The 18,648-nt window shown below is 35.8% G+C and overlaps 1 protein-coding gene across 6 annotated transcripts in view; it reads right to left on the bottom strand.

Annotated features, from left to right (window-relative positions):
• The window catches only part of Sipa1l1 (signal induced proliferation associated 1 like 1), a 251,478-nt gene that overhangs the window by 79,324 nt on the left and 153,506 nt on the right, over positions 1-18,648 (bottom strand). For all 6 annotated transcript variants that reach the window (XM_048362391.1, XM_048362392.1, XM_048362397.1 and 3 more), the window contains one exon: positions 5,562-5,736. In XM_048362391.1, coding sequence (XP_048218348.1) covers positions 5,562-5,736 — 175 coding nt within the window. The remainder of the gene's footprint in view (positions 1-5,561; positions 5,737-18,648) is intronic.

Below are 18,648 nucleotides of genomic sequence, written 5' to 3'. Positions count from 1 at the left end.
AAATTAATGAGGGCAGGGATTTGAAGGAATGATTTACAAAGTGCTCTCCAGTGTGCTAATTGGACAAACAACACTGTCAGGAAATAATTTCTTAACTAATAATCCATGTGTGCAGCTTAAAACAAGGGTGGTCTCCAGCTTACAAATAATAAACTGTCTAGTGGGAAGTTGATTTTTATGTTTATTTGTAGTGTGAGAGAATGTAATTATCTAGAGGCTATATCATCCAAATAAAGAAAGAGGGAAAAACATGCACTACTAAAAATTTCTTTATAGCAGTCTATGACACATTACTTGTAGCTTATTTGTTCACTAAATGTCTTGATTTCTGAGATGAAGAAATGAACTTTGTACAGATAACTATGTAAAAGAAAAATGGTTCACAGTTCTATCAATCCCTCTCTTCACTCACTGGTTCACAGAACAGAGCTATCTCATGAGATGATGTGGGCAATGTTGGTCTGAGGGGTTGAGAAGGAAACACAGAATCAGAAGGCGAGGGGGTAGATTCAGTTATGCTTTCTTGGAATGATTCAATAAACATACTACTGGGGTCTGTTCTATTTCATCTGTTCTAATTCTTACTAGCTATCGAACCACAGGCATGGTAATTAATCTAAATAAGCCAATTCTATAAAATGGGGTTAACTGCTATCTCACAGTGTGAAGGTTTTAAGTAAGATGGCGCACACACACACACACTAATATACACATATACACAAACACACATACACACATCTGACATTTCTGATTCCAGCCATTATAGGGTTTCTAGTATAAGACTCACCACCCCAATGTAAATTACAAAAATTGCTCAGATAATCTGAGCCCACTGTTTTCAACACTGAACAAAATGACAGCATTAGACAGTGGTCTCTGATTAAAAAAAAAAAAAAAACCAACAGCAGAGGAAGATTATGAATCACCAGTTTTCTATCTAGAGTTACTTCTTGGACAGTGGTACAGAGCAAGACTTTGAAGAGGAAATCCACAATAGAGTAGAGGTCAGGGGATACAAATCAGCTGACTCATATTTGCTAGGCAAACTACCAAAGGAGAGGACCCACAGAGTGAATTAGGCTAAGAAACTTGAACAAGATTCCCTTGATTTGAGGGCTTAGTAGTAAACTGCATATGCACACTATTAAATTGAAAAGTCAATCAAAGAAAAACTACTAGGAAAGAACTACCAAGTAACTTTAAATCAAACAATTCACACAGTTTCACATTGAGTCAGAAATCATTCCATTTGTGACCTACAAAGAGGCACCTCATTTAACAGGTGGGTAGCTGGGGGTAAGCAAGACAAACCTACTGGGCTCCATTAACTAGACTGTGTATTGTAGATATACTTGAACAAAGATTAAAATCAAGACTGATGAAAATCAAGCTATTCTATGAGTGAACTGTCAACACAAAACTTATCACTTCTTAAAAATAACAGCAAAATCCTGGCTCTCAATGATGAGACATTCACAATATCCACTATTTAGTAAAAGAATAACCAGACATATGAAGATTAAAACCTGTACCCAAACTCGAGAAAATGCAAAGAAAAAACATAAAATGAAAGAGATGACAGAACTATTGGATTCAGACTTTGAAGTAACTATTATAAAAGTGATCAAGGATTTAAAAGATAATGTAAACCTAGTGAGGAAGAGACTAAAAGGCATTTTTGAAAATTTACCAAAAATAACTGGGTGCCATGGAATCATTAATGCCTGTAATCCTAGCTACTAAGGAAGCTGAGATCTGAGTGTTGTGGTTCTAGTGAATCTCTTATTTCCAGTTAAAAACAACAAAACGCCAGAACTAAAGATATGTCTCAAGTGGAAGAGTGCTAGCCTTGAGCGTACAGTGTCCAGACACAGACACACAGACACACACACACACACACTTCTGGCTCTGATAAATATAATAACAACGAAAATTTCATTGGCTTAGTTTAATACCAGGGAAGGAAGGAAAACCACAATAAGCTTCAATAGGACTAATGAACAGAGAAGAATATAAAACATTAGAAAAAAGTAAGTGGAGAGCTTCATTAACCTGTGGTTAATGGATTTTGCTGTGGTATAACTGAAGACTCAGAAATAAGGTAAAATGAGAAAAATAAAAAGGCAAATATTTTAATTTTATGAAAAGTCCAAATACACAGAATCAAGTGAGATTGCCTGTGGGAATGAGTTGTTTCAGGAACACTTGTTCTGTAAAGCATTTTATTTTCAAGGAGTATTGAAAGAAAGAACTTCTTGACACAAAAATTCTTTACAGATAGACAAGCTGTGATGAGGATACAACTAAGAACATAGGGCAAAATCCTTTCTTTAGGTGAGAGAAGACCTGTCTTAGCCAGTAATGGTGTTGTGTGTTCTTATTCTAGTGATCTATTATTATGTAATAGCCTACGGATTCCTCTAGTTTTTGTCCCAATTAGCTTAGGACAAAGGGATAATTTTGTCCCATTAAAATCCTAATGTTCATTACAGAGTTAGAGAAATAAATTGAAAAGTTCATAGAAGACCCAAAGTAGCAAACATAATTCTAAAGAAACGAATATGGCTGAAGGTATCACAACATCACATTTCAAATTAACCTCAGAGCCACAGTAACAACAATAGCATAGCCTGGCACAAAAACAGACTTGAAGACTAATGGAACAGTATGCAGGACCCAGAAGTAAAACCACACAGCTACAGCAAACGAATCTTTTGACAAAGGAGCCAAAACACACTGAAACCTCGAATTTATTTCAGGGAAAGGAAAACACTGGAAATTACAGATAAATATTTTCTGAACAGGATACCAGTTGTACACAGAATGGGAGCAAGGATTGACATATGGGACTTCATCAAATTAAAGTTGCTGCAGATCAAAAGAATCTATCTCCAGAACAAATAGATAAAAGAATAATATACAAAGAAGTAAAAATAAAGCCTAAATAGCTGGAAAATAATCCAATTAATAAATGCCAAGGAAATTGAACAGTTTTCATAAGAAATGTAAATGGCTAATGGATACATGAAGAAATGCTCAACATCTTCAGCCATAAAGGAGATGCAAATCAAATCAAACCCATACTAAGATTCCATCTCACCTCAGTAAAAATATTAATTATGAAGAAAACAAACAAATGATTGTGAAGATATGAAGGAAAAAGGAAACCTCATATTCTTTTGATACAAGTATAAATTAGTGCAACTACTATGAAAATAAGTATAGAGGTTCCTCAAAAAACTAAAAGTAGTCCTATCTATGACCCTGCCATTCAACTACTGGGCATATATCCAAAGGAGAGTAAATCAATATACAAGAAAGATACCTGCATATCTATGTTTATTGAGCTTCATTCAAACAGTCAAACAATGGAATGTTCTAAGATGCCCAACAACAGATGAAGGGATGAAAAAAATGTAGTACACACACATGCACACACACACACACAGAATATTACAGATGCATGAAAAAAGATAAAATCATGTCATTTGCAGAAAAAAGGATGGAATTGGAGGACATATTGAGCAAGGCAAGGTACAAAAAAAAAAAGATATTGAGCCTGGTACAAGTGAATCACACCTATAATCCTAGCTACTCAGAAGGCTGAGATCTGAGTACTAAAGTTCAAGGCCAGCTCACAAACAAATTTGCCCGACTCTTATCTCCAGTTAACCAATCAAAAGCTAGAAGTAGAGGTATGGCTCAAGAGGTGGTAGAGCACCAAATATAAACTTCCTTTATGTAATTTACATTAATGAGAGCTGTAAATCCCCCTCTTCCCTTCAAAGTTGTTGAGATATTGGGGGTAAATGTACACAGAGTGCTACGTTGCCTTACTGGATGCCACAGTGCAATCAAATCCCAGATGCATACCTGTCACATTGCCCTTCATTAGGAAGAATCCATGTATATACGAACACACAAACAAGAGAAAATCTTATTAACTCAATCTGACATACTTTTATAGAATCAAGGTATTTAGTCATTTTCTTTCTTCTCAGTTTTTTTTCATTAGTTATTTCATTTTTGCTGTTGTTGCCATTATTATCGGTGGAACTAGGATTTGAACTCAGGGTGCTGCTGGCTAAGAGGTGCTCAATCACCCAAGCCACAATCCCAGTTTTCTTTTATTTTTCTGATATAGGCTTTTTCAAAGATGGTTATTATAAAGGCAATGTACAGAGGGGTTACAGTTATGTAAGTCAGGTAATTAGTACATTTCTTTTTCATAATCCTCCTAACTTTCCTCCCAAGTAGCTAGGATAAAAGGTGTATACCACCACGCTTGGTGTACTGGTTGAGATGGGAGGTCTCATTAATTTTTGCCAGAGCTGTCCTTGAGCCACAGCCCTCCCAATTTCAATCTACCAGTAGCTGGGATTACAGGCATAAACCACTACTCCTGGCCCAGATCTTTTCAATATATTTTTGTGGTGATGAAGAAGATGGATCCAACATAACAAAAGGAATAAATTGTATGAGGTGAGTAACTGGATAAAAAGAGCTTAAGTGAAATACCGCAATTTAACATCTTATGCGGTTGCAAGCAGAGTACAGAACATTAAAGTAATATGCAAGAGACTAGGCTATTTATGGGTTTTAATAGTCTCTCTTGTATGTCGTTTCCAAGTTGGCAACAGCAAAACCATGGCAACAGGAAATTCTTTCCTGCAGTGGAGTTTATGAATGCTTTTCTGTTTTCATGACTCAACTCCTTATTTAATTTCCTGTGCAAAAAAAATGGGAGAGATTACTATAGACTGCAATACAGATGTGATATTCCAGAGACCCTCTCACAGAAAAACAGGTCACAGGTGTCTATGGAAGGATTTTGAAATAAAATTTAAAATTACTTCCATGCAGACAAGCAGCAGGAGCCAATGAACTTGAACAACAGAGATATCTGAGATTTCAACTATTTTATCAACAACTTAAAGTATGCCAGTGGATACCCTTCTAGGTTTATGTACCACAAACAGACTGTTTCATTAATACGCCTTTAATCAACATATTTTAAGGAGCCAAAGTAATATCAAAGCGGAAAAGTAAATTTTCTTAGAGATTAAGATGGAATATCAACAATAATCATGGAAACAAAGAATTTTAAAAAACCTCCTAGGTATTAGAACAATACAAAAGTAAACAAGAAAACCATACAAAGGCTGACTACATAGACCAGGATGAGGATTAGGAAATGAGTAACAGTAAAATCTTCTAGGGCTTACAAACAGGTTGTAAGTTTCTAGAGATTTTAACTACCCTATCATTCTGCTAAGTGTAATACAATTTATGCATTGCTATCCTGAAACAAGTCTGCAGGATCTGTATCCAGTGACTCATGTTCATTGTCTACCCACACCTCTCCTGAGAGGTGTCCAACTCTGGCAACTCTGATTATGATTTCCAAGTATTCTAATACTATAGCCTTGTTCTTTGGCTGTGTATCTCTGAAGCCAGTAGTTTGCGTCAATAAATGGTGATGCTTTATGGCTAGCTTAGCAAATAGATGTGCATCAGCTCAGTAGGAAAACCACAAGCATAATAGGATATGTTTTCTTTACTTTTGGTGTCAAGTTGTGCACGATACTTCTCAAATCCTTTTAGCCGAACTCTTTCTCCCAGTAGTTGAAGGAACTCTTCAAAGGCTGGGCCCGCTGATTCATTGTTGTACATCTCTTCTTCAGTACTCTGGCCAGCTTTGCAGTACATGATGCCTACTTTCTGCTGATAGTTCAGCTGTGGAGACAGGCAAATACAATGCAAGTGAATACTACCAGATACACTGTTTCCCACTTCAATGCTATTAACTTCTAGTAAGGCATATGCACAGCTAATAGCTAACATCCTTCTCTTGAAGTCCCTTTATTTTAATTCTCCTGTCTCTGACCCAAAATTCACAATGGAGAAAACATCTATAATCTTCATGAATTACAGAAAAAGGCCAACGGGCGTGATTGGCTCATGCCTATAATTCTAGCTATTCAAGAGGTTGAGAGCTGAGGATCGTGGTTCAAAGCCAGCCTGGACAGAAAAGTCCCCATGAGACGTTTATCTTCAATTAACCACTCAAAAGCTGCAAGTGACACTGTGGCTCAAGTGGAGGAGTGCTAGCCTTGAGCACAAAGCGGCTCAGAGACAGTGCCCATGCCCTGAGTTCAAGCCTCACAACCAACAAAAAAAGAAAAAGAAAAAGGCCAGAAAAAGTAAGTTAAAATCCCCTGTGTTATGATATATTATTAGAACACATGTGGAAACTTCAGGAAATTTCTTTAATGGGTCACAAAGTACAAAATGAGGCAGTAAAAAATGGTCTGGCAATACAAGGCAACTACTTTTCAATGATTTCCTCTTTGAAAGTGAAGCATTTACAAATTTAAAAGCAGAGGTCCACATTACAAAATGTATTTTAAAATAAAGTGTTTTTACACTGGAAAGTATATTCGAATCCTTGTTCTTGTAAAATTAGACTTGTCACGATCAAGATGTAGACTTACCAACTTCATGTCTCCAATTAAATTATGGTTATGTCTTTGCTAAAGTGCTAGCATCATCAACAATGTACTTAGAGAAACTTCTTTGTCAAATATTTTTCTCCATGGCAAGTGCCTGGAGAGAAACTTTAAGAGGGGCTTCACAATGGCAATTCAACTGGTGACAAATATTCCTTCCTCAGCTACGGTTAAAGCACTAAAGTGCTGATTCACACATGTAATCACAGCTACTCAAGAGGCAAAGATGTGAAGGTTAACAGTTCAAGGCCATTCTAGTCAAAATATTAACAGGAACCCATCTCAACAAGACCTGGGCACTGTGGTGTACATCTACAATTCTAGCTATATAGTAGGCATGGAAGGATTGTGATTCAGATTGGATGGGGAAAAAAATTAAGATTTTACCTAAGAAATATAAAGGGCTGTAGGTGTGGCTCAAGTGGAAGGGTACCATCCTAGCAAGCACAAGGCCCTAAGCTCGAGTCATAGCATTGACAAATAAGTAAATAAATACCCAAGAGCTTTAAATACAATATAACATTAATCAAAATGTTTGCTCAAAAAATAATATACCTCTAAAAGAGGAGATAGGTATTCAATGCATATGAACAAAATACTAATACCCATTTTATGACTGTTTAGTGAATTATGCACTTCTCCCAACTAGATCATGAATTCTAGTGCTTGTATATAGATAGACAGATGTTAAAAATTATTCATCATTGAAAAGTCTAGTAATTCTGCAAAGTTTAGGAAAATACTGATCATAAAACAAGAAATGCCTGCAATATAAAAAAAAATTTAGGTTCTTAAAACTCCCATGGCATTAGGACAATTCTTAGTACATAATTCTTTTTTCCAAAATGGCACTGCACCTAACGCTTATTAAGCTTTTGTGCAATAGAAACAAATTAAGAATGCAGCTTGCTATTAGAGCATTTTCTAGCATTCATGAAAACCAAGGATCCTCAGCATGAGAAAGACAGAAAGAATGGAGGAGAAAAAAAGGCAAAATAATAATAACAATAATAATTATTATTATTTTAAAGGGAGAGGATCTGGCTATACTCTCATGTTGGACCCAAACTCCTGGGCTTAAGGGATCTTCCTGCCTGGGTCTCTTGAGAAGCTGTAGGTACAGGAGTGTGCCTGCAGAGGTAAATTTTAACAACTAATAGTAATAAAGATTTTACCATTAGATCAATAAGCATATGGAAGAATGGAAGAGAACTTGTTCAAGAGGGAGAGACAAAAGCTCTCCTTTGTAGTAAACCCATGGTATGATCCATGAAATACCTCTAGGAGTCCATTAGCCTTGTCCAGCTCTATTTCTATCAATACACACACACACACACACACACACACACACACACACACACACACACACACACACACAGTCTACAACCTCACATTTGCAATTCTGAAGTTGAAAGGTAAAATTCAAAATTTAAGCAAATACATTTTGCAGCAAAATTGTATATGAGACTGACATTAGCACTTTTAATTTATTCTTTGTGTGAATATTCATATTTCTCCCTGCATAAATATTCATGTGTTTGATTATGGGGTGTTGTCCCAGATCCCACAGGGAATATATTAATATATAGTGCATGCATTTTATTTCTCTTCTAGAAAGTGAACTTTTCTGAATTCTGAAACACACCTAGTTTCTGCCATTTTACACTGAGGAACTATGGGCCTGAACTTTCTCTTACAACTTTCTGAATCAAGTGGTTCTGAATAGAACCACTATAATAAAAAAAAAAAAATGTCAAGGGGAAGAGGGTAGGCTTTGCTTGTTTCTCTGCTTGTCTAGATAACAAGGAATCCCAACAGGCTTCACATAACCAGTAGACATGTATGCTCCCTGGAGTTCCACAATTGCACAGAAGAGTTTGCTCTACTCTACCCTACTCCTTCCTATGGGTAAAGTTCCATGTGTAGAACTTGGAAATAGCTTCTATACCAATCTTAGAACATTTTAAAAATAGAATACAAGCTGATATTATCACTACTTAATTATTATCAGGAACAAATTTGGGACTTTTTGATGTCTCATAGTTAGGAAAGGACAAAACAACAATGAAAATCAAAGTAAAACCTGCTGAACACCAATGACACTGAACCCTTTGGAGCTAGTTCTGTTTCTAAACTCTCAGTGTACTTAAAGCTTGAGGGGAACTCCCATAGGTAAAAGGTTGCATCCTTGCTTTAGAATAGAGCTGAGTACCTTCAGTAGGTTTGACAAATAAAGAGCTAGTAGAGGGAGTCAGAGGCTCCAGATCTATTACAAAGGAAGTTCTTAGATTCCAGGAAGTCAGACTCTCTTCCCACAGAAAAACTATCTGAGATAAAGCAGCTGGGGGAAGTAAAGGAGCTTAAGAGTTGTAAGTTGTCTGTCTCTCGGATAAGCTTCACCAGCAACAGGACATAATAAAAGCCATCCAGGTCAGTAGAAAGCATTAGAACTCCCTGTATTTGTGGAGGCCTTTAAAAAACTTCTTAGATAAAAGGCCTAAGATTTCACTGTGCAACATTCAAAAGGATTCATTTATCTACTGAAAAAAAATTCACAGAGGAAAGAAGATAAGTAAGGAAACCTCCCACAAAGCACCAGATAAGCAAGCCCCAGGGACAAGGAGACAATGTGGCTTTTCATCCATTTCTCATACTCTGGTAAGCGCCACCTGCAGACAGGAGAACAAACTGGCTTCACTGTTTTGAAAGGAATACTCTTCCTTTAAGAAGATTAGGAAATGAACCACAATGTCTTATTTCCTTCAGTTTGAAACAGCAAATGCCTCTCCCTGTTCTCGTCCCAAGGAGGCAATATGACTGTATCCTGATTTCTAATCCAATTAAATCAAATGTAGGTGGCCTTCTCTGAATTTAGGCTTCTATAATTTTTAGTAACCATGTTCTCTCCCTCAAAATGAAAATCAGTGGATTAGTTATGGAACTGTAGCAAAAAAAAAAAAAAAAAAAAATCCAGAAAAGAAGCAAATGTCAGTGGACATACAAGTCAATGGCTTTGAGATTTTATGAAATAATATTGCCCTTTTTCTTTTGAGAAACACAGAAAAATATCCATGTGGGTATATAAACAATATTCTTCAATATAATTATCAAAACAAGAGTCACAGGAACACCCTGGGAAAACGCTTGGTTTATCTGATATGAGACTATGCTTGGGTGATCTCTGGCCATTGCATACAGTGACTATGGATTTGTGCTTGCAGACACACTGTTCCTCAGGAGTACAGATGAGAGCGCTGGGCACTCAACAAACTTTTGTGTCATAAAAAGTGAAGATGTTTGGTGCAAGAGGACAAAGATTGTATCTGAGAAAAAGGTTTTTAATTTCAACAAAATGAAGTATCTTTCAAAACCTACAGAAAATGTTGTGGCTATTAAGGCTAAAAATGTACTGTACTGAATTGTTTTTGCTTCTCCTAAGTATGCACTTCAAGAAGAATCAAAGAAACAGACACAGGCTGAAAATCCCTACATTCTTGAAATTTTAGATTAGGGATGCTCAACCAACAAAGTTTATGGAAACATTCCTGATCCTCAAATCTCTGAAATCTGAATCACTTTTAGTCCCAAGCATTCTGGCGAAGAGACAGTCAACTGTCCCTGGAATCTGACTTATACAACCCTGAGTTCCTGCGTAGATGACTGAAAAAGCCAGAACCCTTTACCAGTAGAGATGGGTTTGAATAACCATCTTCTCAAGAAATCTGGCATGTTCACACTCTTTCCTGGTGTAATGGTTATAGAAAGGGCACTGGGATGACATCAACCAGGTAGACAATACATTTTTTACAAAAGCATTAGTATTTAATATGAATCTAGAACTTTATGAGGTATAAATAATAGAGGTCTTTCATTGTGAAACAATTCTCCAATAATGGAATAAGAACTCGTGAGGGTGTGAGACCCCGGGGGGGGGGGGGCAGGATCGTCAACATCTTCACAGTAACAGGAAAAGGCTATTTGCCCTTTTCCTGCCATTTGCACTGATGGTGGGCCTACACATGACTCATACCAGAGCCAATGCAGGCATGGGTTGTATTCTTTTTACCACACCTTCACTACCACCTCCAAAAAAAACAGTTAAGAAGTCCTTGATGAAGCAATGAAACACTGATCTTTAAAAAAAAAAAATCTACCCCTATGCATATATACTCTAAAAAATATTCTGTGATGAAATGAAGAGCATGAATAAATATTTGCTGCTTAGTGAAGTACAACAGATGCCACAAGAAGAAGCGCTGGGGGCTGGGGATATGGCCTAATGGCAAAGAGTGTTTGTCGCCTATACACGAGGCCCTGGGTTCAATTCCCCAGCACCACATATACAGAAAACAGCCAGAAGTGGCGCTGTGGCTCTAGTGGCAGAGTGCTAGCCTTGAGCAAAAAGAAGCCAGGAACAGTGCTCAGGCCCTGAGTCCAAGCCCCAAAACTGGCAAAAAAAAAAAAAAAGAAGTGCTGGTTGAATGAGTTTCAAGTTGAATTAGGCTGTGAGAGACAAAATGATCCCTCATCCTGCAAAGACACCTACATCTGAATTCCTGGATCCTTTGAATATGTAATGTTACATGGAAGAGGAAAAGGTAAGAAGAGGAAAGGGTAAATTATGAGTTTAATGAAAATTGTTTATCAGCAGATAAGGAGGGAGTCCTAGATTATCCAGCTGAGCTCAATGACAAAGCGGTCCTTAAAAGTGAAAGGGCTGGGCTCTGGCGGCTCATGCTAGCTATTCAGGAGGCTGGCAACTGAGCACTGTGGTTCAAAGCCAGCCTGGACAGTGAAGTTTATGAGACGTATCTCCAATTAACTATCAAAAAACCAAAGGTGGAATGATGGCTCAAGTGGTGGAACACTGGGCAGTGCCCAGGCCCCAAGTTCAAACCCCTGTACTGGCGCGTGCGTGCACACACACACACACACACACACACGGAAAAGTGAGGCAGAAAGTGATGGATGACTGTCAAGAAAGAGATATGACAGAGACGGGAGACTGCTACCTTTGAAGACAGACAAGGACAAGGCAAGGGCAGAGAACTGCAGGTCACCTCAGTTCTCTCTTTAAGCACTGAAGTGGGTCTATTTACTACACAGCAATAAAAACCAAAAGGGGTGACACTGATCAAGATGCACTGTATTCACAAACTGCTTTGTTGAATAACAACTCCTTTATACAACTATTCAAAAGTAATTTTTAAAAAAACACTTGAAAGAACTACCAACAAACTATCGTTACTTAGATTTGCATAAATGGCCAATTCTTGCCTGAAGAGAAAAAAAGAAAGTCTATTACTTCAGAGAAAAAACTGACAATATTTTATACCAATTATGAAATTCAATCCTGATGGCAAAACTTCAACTGTGGAAAACTTGTAGCTATCACAAAAACCTTGAGAGCTTCCTAACACTGAGTGAGTGTTTTCTAATAAGATCAATGCTTTTGTTACTAAGATATTTTCATTATTATGAATTGAGTGAATACCTGCAAAGTCGGCAAAGGTGGGTCAATATTCAGTAAGTAATAACTACATGAAGTTACAAAATCATGTATAGGCAAAAAATTTATTCAAAGTGCACAAAAGACAATACATTTTTAGTGGAACTACAGTATACTCATGGTTTCAAATTTCACAATGCTATATTTATCTTTTAAAAGAGTTTAATATTTTATCAAAGAAAAGTAGCCACAATGATCTAAAAGGCCATAAAAAATGCCCTTCTTTCTCTAAGTATATACACCAATGAAGATAGATTTTCTTCAACTACTCCAACTCAAACTGCATGCACAGACTAACAGCAGAAGCAAAAATGTGAGCCCAATTGCCTCCTCTTACACTAGATACTAAACATATCTGCAAAGATGTTCAATGATGCTACTCGTTGCATTAGTTTTAGTTGTTCTCACAAATTTTTATATTATGGTATAATAGCCTTATTATTTTAAAATAACAACTCAGTGTCTAAGATTTTCTATTTAAAATTTAATGTTGTAAATACACACAAGCAAAAAGTCACAAAAAGTAAAGCTCTTTGGGGCCTCTGGGAACTTGAGATCAAGATTAAAATGTTTGCAAACAAAATAGTTTTTTAAAAAGATAAAGGAAAACAAAAACAAAGTTAGATAGCTATTGTCTAGCACTGCTTTATTCTGAGCTTCTCAATCAGGACTGATCAATGTAATTGTGAATACTGTACAAGGCTTTCAGATACTATAATACTGCTGTATTCCTATTAACTATCCTATTTTGAGGGAGGCAATTCAGACAGAATTCCTTCCCTGTAAGCATTCTTGGGCTTTGTTCTAGGACAGAGTCAAATTGTTTGAAAATAACTTGATTCTTTCCGTTCTTGTTTTTTAAATCTGTTCAGTTGTACTTGTGCTGGGTTTAACCCAATAATAATTTTTGTCTAACTAATGAGGCAAGAATATTTTGAGACTCTACCACTGGAAGGTGAAATCTGAGGCTTCCTATCTGTTTCACGGGAGCAGAAACTATTTCCACATGAAGGAAATTGAGTGTACTCTTTTCTTTAATGCACTGTTTTGGGAACTTTAGTTTCCTAACCTTTACCTGTGTGTTTCAACCTGAGCTGCATCATAAGAAATTTTTCAGGTAGAATGCTGGAGAAGTGTTAAGAGTTCTCAATTGTTTCCCTTCTTCCTTCTGACGTCATTGTCCTTCCATAACTAAGATCCAATATCACATCTCCGTTCAGTTTGTAAATCAACTTTACTGACATAAAATTCCTGGAGAGTACACTGTATGTTTGAGGCATACAATTTAATGTGCACTAACAAACCACTACCCTCATCAAAACATAGAACATTCACACCACACCCCAGTATTTCATCCATTCACACATCATCTCAAGCAACTGCCTAAGGCAACTTGTGACCAAATTTTGTTTCACTATAAATTACTCTTGTATACATTTTTGGTGAGTAAAATTCACTGGGAATCATTCTTTTGCAGCACCCTACAATACCTTCTATCTACTCTTAATGCTTTGTAGCTCAGCCAATATTAATGGCCAACTATTGCATCTGAATTGTTCATATTTTTTATCTTTTTATTTTACCTTTATGAGTTAGTATAATTGGCCCAATTCTAAATTATATTAACTTACTAGGTAAGAAGATAGGTTCTTGATTCTGTCTTAGTACATGTCTTTAAACTTCTCATCAGTTACAAATACCAAAGTATTTCTTCAAATATTGCTTCTATCCCCAACTGATGCATAAATGTCTTTTCTTCTAGAAATCCATTCATACACATGTATTCCACTGGGACTCAAGTGCCTTCAGACATTTTTCTGTATTTTCCATGTTCTTTTTTACTTTTTTCCGATAAATTGTCTTCATTAATTTTCTCTTCTCTTCTAATACACTCTTAAACCCAACTACTTTTAGATGAGTAAGACCTTATCCTATTTTCACAAGAATTTAACTTATACTTATTTCAACTTGTTTTATAAGTTTGAGTTTCTCTGGTGAGGCTTGAAATCCATTTTTTTTTTTAAATCTCTGTATTCCTGAGAACTGTGAGAACTTTTATCTGTCTTCTGATTTGTATCTGCTGCTCTATGTAGGACTTCAGTCCCTCTCTTTTACATACCAGGCAAATATCCCAGGGAAAAGCACAGCAAGATATTTTAAAAGTTCAACTCTAACTTTCTCAATTATTTCTTTGGATCAGACTTCTTGTGTTATGCCCCATGAATTCCTCCATAAAGCCTCAAGTCCTAGAAGTATTCCCTAGAGATTTCATTAAAACCTTTTTTTTTTTTAGGTTTACATTCTCAACCTATGATCCATTTGACTTAACTTTCATGTGAGGTATGATATTTAAGTCCAGGATTATAATTTTGTTTACGGATGTCCAATTGTCCCCAGCACTATTTGTTTGAAAAGCTTATCCTTCCTCCTTCAAATTGCTTTTATAGCTTTGCCAGAAATCAGTTGGATACATTTGTATGAAGCTATTTCTGGTTTTTCTATTCTGTTCCACTGACCCATGTGTTTATCCTTTAACAATAACACTCAGTCTTGATTACTCTAGCTATATAATACATCTTGAAATAAGGCAGAACACATTTCTTCCAATTCCAAAATGGTTTTACCTCTTCTAGTTTCTTTGCCTTTTCACATAAATTTCAAAATAGGATTATAACTATAAAAAAACATTGCTAAGATTGATAGCAATTGTGATAAACTAAGTATCAGCTTGGAAAGACCAGATGTCATTAATATTAACACACACTGAATCTTTTCATAAATGATTACAGTATGCCATTTCTTTAGTGTTCTTTGACTTTTTTTAGCAATGACTTGTGGCTTTCTGTGTGGCAGTCCAATGCATGTTTAATTCAGTATACGTGCAACTATTTTTCCTTTTCAAAAAAGAGGTATTACAAATGATATTGTCAGTTGTCACATATTCATGGAAAGAAATATAATTAATTCTTTGTAAACAGATGCCAAATCATACATCCTAGTTGAACATACTTTGCAGTTCTAATATTTTACTGATTTTTTTGAGGTTTTGCATAGCCTAGGACAGCTTATTATGTTATCTGAAATCAAGAGTTTTATCTTTTCCATTTCTGTGTCTACATGACTTTTATTTCCTTTCCTTATGTGGTTAAAATGACTAGAACTGCCAGTACTATGCAGATTAGCATGGGGATAAACTACATCCTCCTCTGAATAATGTTCAGACTTTCACTATTACAGGAAGTACACTGGAGATTTTTTTTGTAGATGTTCTTCATCAAAAGAATGTTTCCTTCTATTCTTGTTTGTTTTTTTAAGTCATGAATGAATTTGAATGGTGCCAAATATGTGATTTTTTCTTTAGTCTAACAGTTTTTGAATATACATACTAGTACAATAGGTTTCTTAACTGACTTTTAAACTCTGATCCACTGCAAAACAAATACATACACATACATACTCACATACATATACATACTATACAAATATATGCATAATTGAGTTATGGTTGCTAATATTTGACAAGGAAATTTGCATGTATATTTATGAGGTATGTGGTCTGTGGATTTCTTTTTCTTACCTTGTCTGCTTAGGTAATTCTTTTTTTTTTTTTTTGTCTAAGCAGAAAAAAATAGCTTTCAGTTATTTTTTAGATAGGACTATGATCCTCTTACCTATAACTCCCATTTGTAGGTGGGTGATATCCATAATACCCATCTTGTTTGTTGAGATTTGGACCTCATTTTTTGCCCAGGCAGGCCTCGAACATAATTTCATTCTTCTTTATGGCTAAGTAGTACATCATTGATTGTACATACATACTACATTTTCTTTATGCATTAGGTCACTGAAGTACAACTATGCTGATTCCATAACCTGGCTACTGTGAATAATAAATAACATGTGCATGCAGCTATCACTATTGCATTTTTATTTAAATTCCTATAGGTATATACCTAGAAGTGGTACAGCATGATCACAAAGTAGATCTATTTTTAGTTTTTTAAGGAGTCCTCCTAGTAGTTGTATTTCCATGGTGTTTATATGAGTTTACTTTCCTACAAGCAAGCTCTAAGAATTTCTTTTTGCCAAGTCATATTGATAGGATAATTTTCCAAATTACCAAAATTTCCTTTTTTTTTGTCCCCAGTACTTTCCTTTGCTCTAAATTCTACTTTATCTGATATTAGTCATTATGGGGCATGTGTGTGTGCACGCATACATATGACATAGGCATGTGCACATATTGTGGATGTTTGCAGTCTTTTATTTTCATATTTCAAGCAAGTTTCCCTGAAGTAGGTGACAGCTAATATTATAACTGCAGCATGTCTCGCCCCCCTCCTCGCCCCCTCCCCCCGCCCCCCACCGAGCTGAGGACCAAACTCAGGGCCTTGCACTTGCCAGGCAATGGAACATGGTTTTTGAAAGCCCATACTACCTATCTCTTTCCTTTAATTAGCATATTAAATCATTTACATTTAAAGAAATAATTTGGTGAACTAGGGCTAACATCTACCATTTTACTGTTTTCCATTTATTTTTGTTATCCTGTCTTCTCAGGGACTGAGCTCTCGTTTTAGAACTATCTCTTAATTTACTATATTGCTCTGGAACATGTATCTAAGCAGTGTTTTTAGGTATTGTCATTTCTATCTAGTTATATCCATGTGTTAAATACCCATGTCTATAAGCATCAACATCTTACCAATTAAAGTGAAATGTACATACATTATTTCCTGTTAGTGTCCTTAACATCTCCTATTTATAAAACATAAATTTCTGAACTACTTCCTGAAGATAAGTCTATACTGTCCTCTAAAAATGAATGCCAAAGAGACTAGAAAAAAGATTGTTTTTGAGAGCAAAAAATGCTAATCTGAAATTTTAATCTTCATTGGAAATTACTAACAAAACTCCAATTACTTTAAAAAAACAACATATGGATCCTGGGTAGGAAAGAGCATTTTTATAAAAGTTTTGACAGATATTTTCAAAATTATTTATGCATACTTGCATAGATATATTCTATTTTTACCTCAGCATAATGTAAAGGAAATATTCTATATCACATAGTAATGTTACTTAATGATGTGTTGTGAAAAATTTCTCACAAAAATTTTAAAAAAGCATCACGTGGGGGTATTAATCTGATAATAATTCTATACCTGATTTGACACTGAGATTAATTTCAATTAAGTAGAAAAAGATCTCCCTTGCATCATTGTTTATTATAGAAAAAACTAGAATCAACCCAATTTCCCACTACAGAAAAGCATTTATTGTACAGTAACACAATGGCATATTATGCAGCAGTAATGATAATCATGGGAAACCTTTCTATATAATGACATAGAACTAGCTCCAAAAGCCTATTAATCAAGCAAAAAGTATGTATCTTCAAAATGCTTTGTTTTGTATAAGCAGAGCATAAAAGTACACATGTGGCAGCAGTTGGACAAGGAAACACAGGAATACTGTACATAAGAAAACAATCAAGGTGATAACTGAAAGAAAGGAAACAAATAGGGAAAAGGTAGAAATGTGCTTGCTCAAATATAAAAGTTATATTACTTTGACTTTGAACTATTTAAGGCTACTACTACTCAAAATTCTGTAGGAAAAAAACTCATTTAACTTTTAATTTTATAGTTACGTTTAAAACACAATCCATAATTTAGAAGCAACAGCTCAACAACTATGACCAGTCTTTCTGTCCTTGTGGATTGTGAACCAAACAATCCTCACCACATGTGACTATGAGTCTTGCCGTGCCTGTTACCACAGCTAGTGTTCCCCAATGCCAATGCCATCAGTCATGTTAATCACAGGATGGCCTCACTGGAAAGGTCTCGATCTTGTCGTACAATCCAGTCTCAGTCAGGCAAAACATGGATGTGCTGGCACAGGCTATCCACTGCTTGTAAACAGATGAGACAAAGCTGGTCCTGACCACTCCCTTCTCCTAACCCAATGGGTGACAGGTATATTTTCTTCATGAGAATGTACATCCAGGTCCAGTCATTGTCTAAAACCACTTTGGTAGCCACTTAAACTTTAAACACGCATCAGCTATTCACATAATCTAAAAGGAGATTTAAATTCTAGGAATGACATTGTTCAGCCAATGTGCCATTCACAGAAAATTGATTTTGGAAATAATGTTCCTCCACTGGACCATTTCTTAAAACCAGCTGACTGAATCAAAGCAAAAAAAAGGGGGGGGCAGGTCAAACTCATTTATCCTTTCAATAAAATAATACAGCATAGCAGTGAATAGGCTAAGTCAGCAGTGAATTTCACTTATGCTCCTCATCAAAGGGTCAATGTTATTTATTACTGGATAAATGCTGCTCTTTCCTTACATTCCTTTATATTACAAATTACATTAAATACAATTACTGTTCTTAATCTAACTTACATGACTTGAAGATCAACTTTTTAAAAATTAAAAAGTATTTTCATTTCAGTGTAGATTTAACAAGCATCTACAAGAACATGGCAGACACTTTATTTAGGCAAAATGACTGATGTGTAAATAAAACCCAACATTTCCTAATGAACGAGGCCTATTATAATGTTTTCTCTATTGCAAGCCTGTGCTTTAAATATGTACAACAGAAGAGCCCTACT

Source organism: Perognathus longimembris, chromosome 14 (genome assembly GCF_023159225.1).
Source record: "Perognathus longimembris pacificus isolate PPM17 chromosome 14, ASM2315922v1, whole genome shotgun sequence".
Taxonomy (NCBI): domain Eukaryota; kingdom Metazoa; phylum Chordata; class Mammalia; order Rodentia; family Heteromyidae; genus Perognathus; species Perognathus longimembris.
The sequence above is the reverse complement of the archived record's forward strand: the minus strand, read 5'-3'. Positions and strand labels throughout refer to the sequence as shown.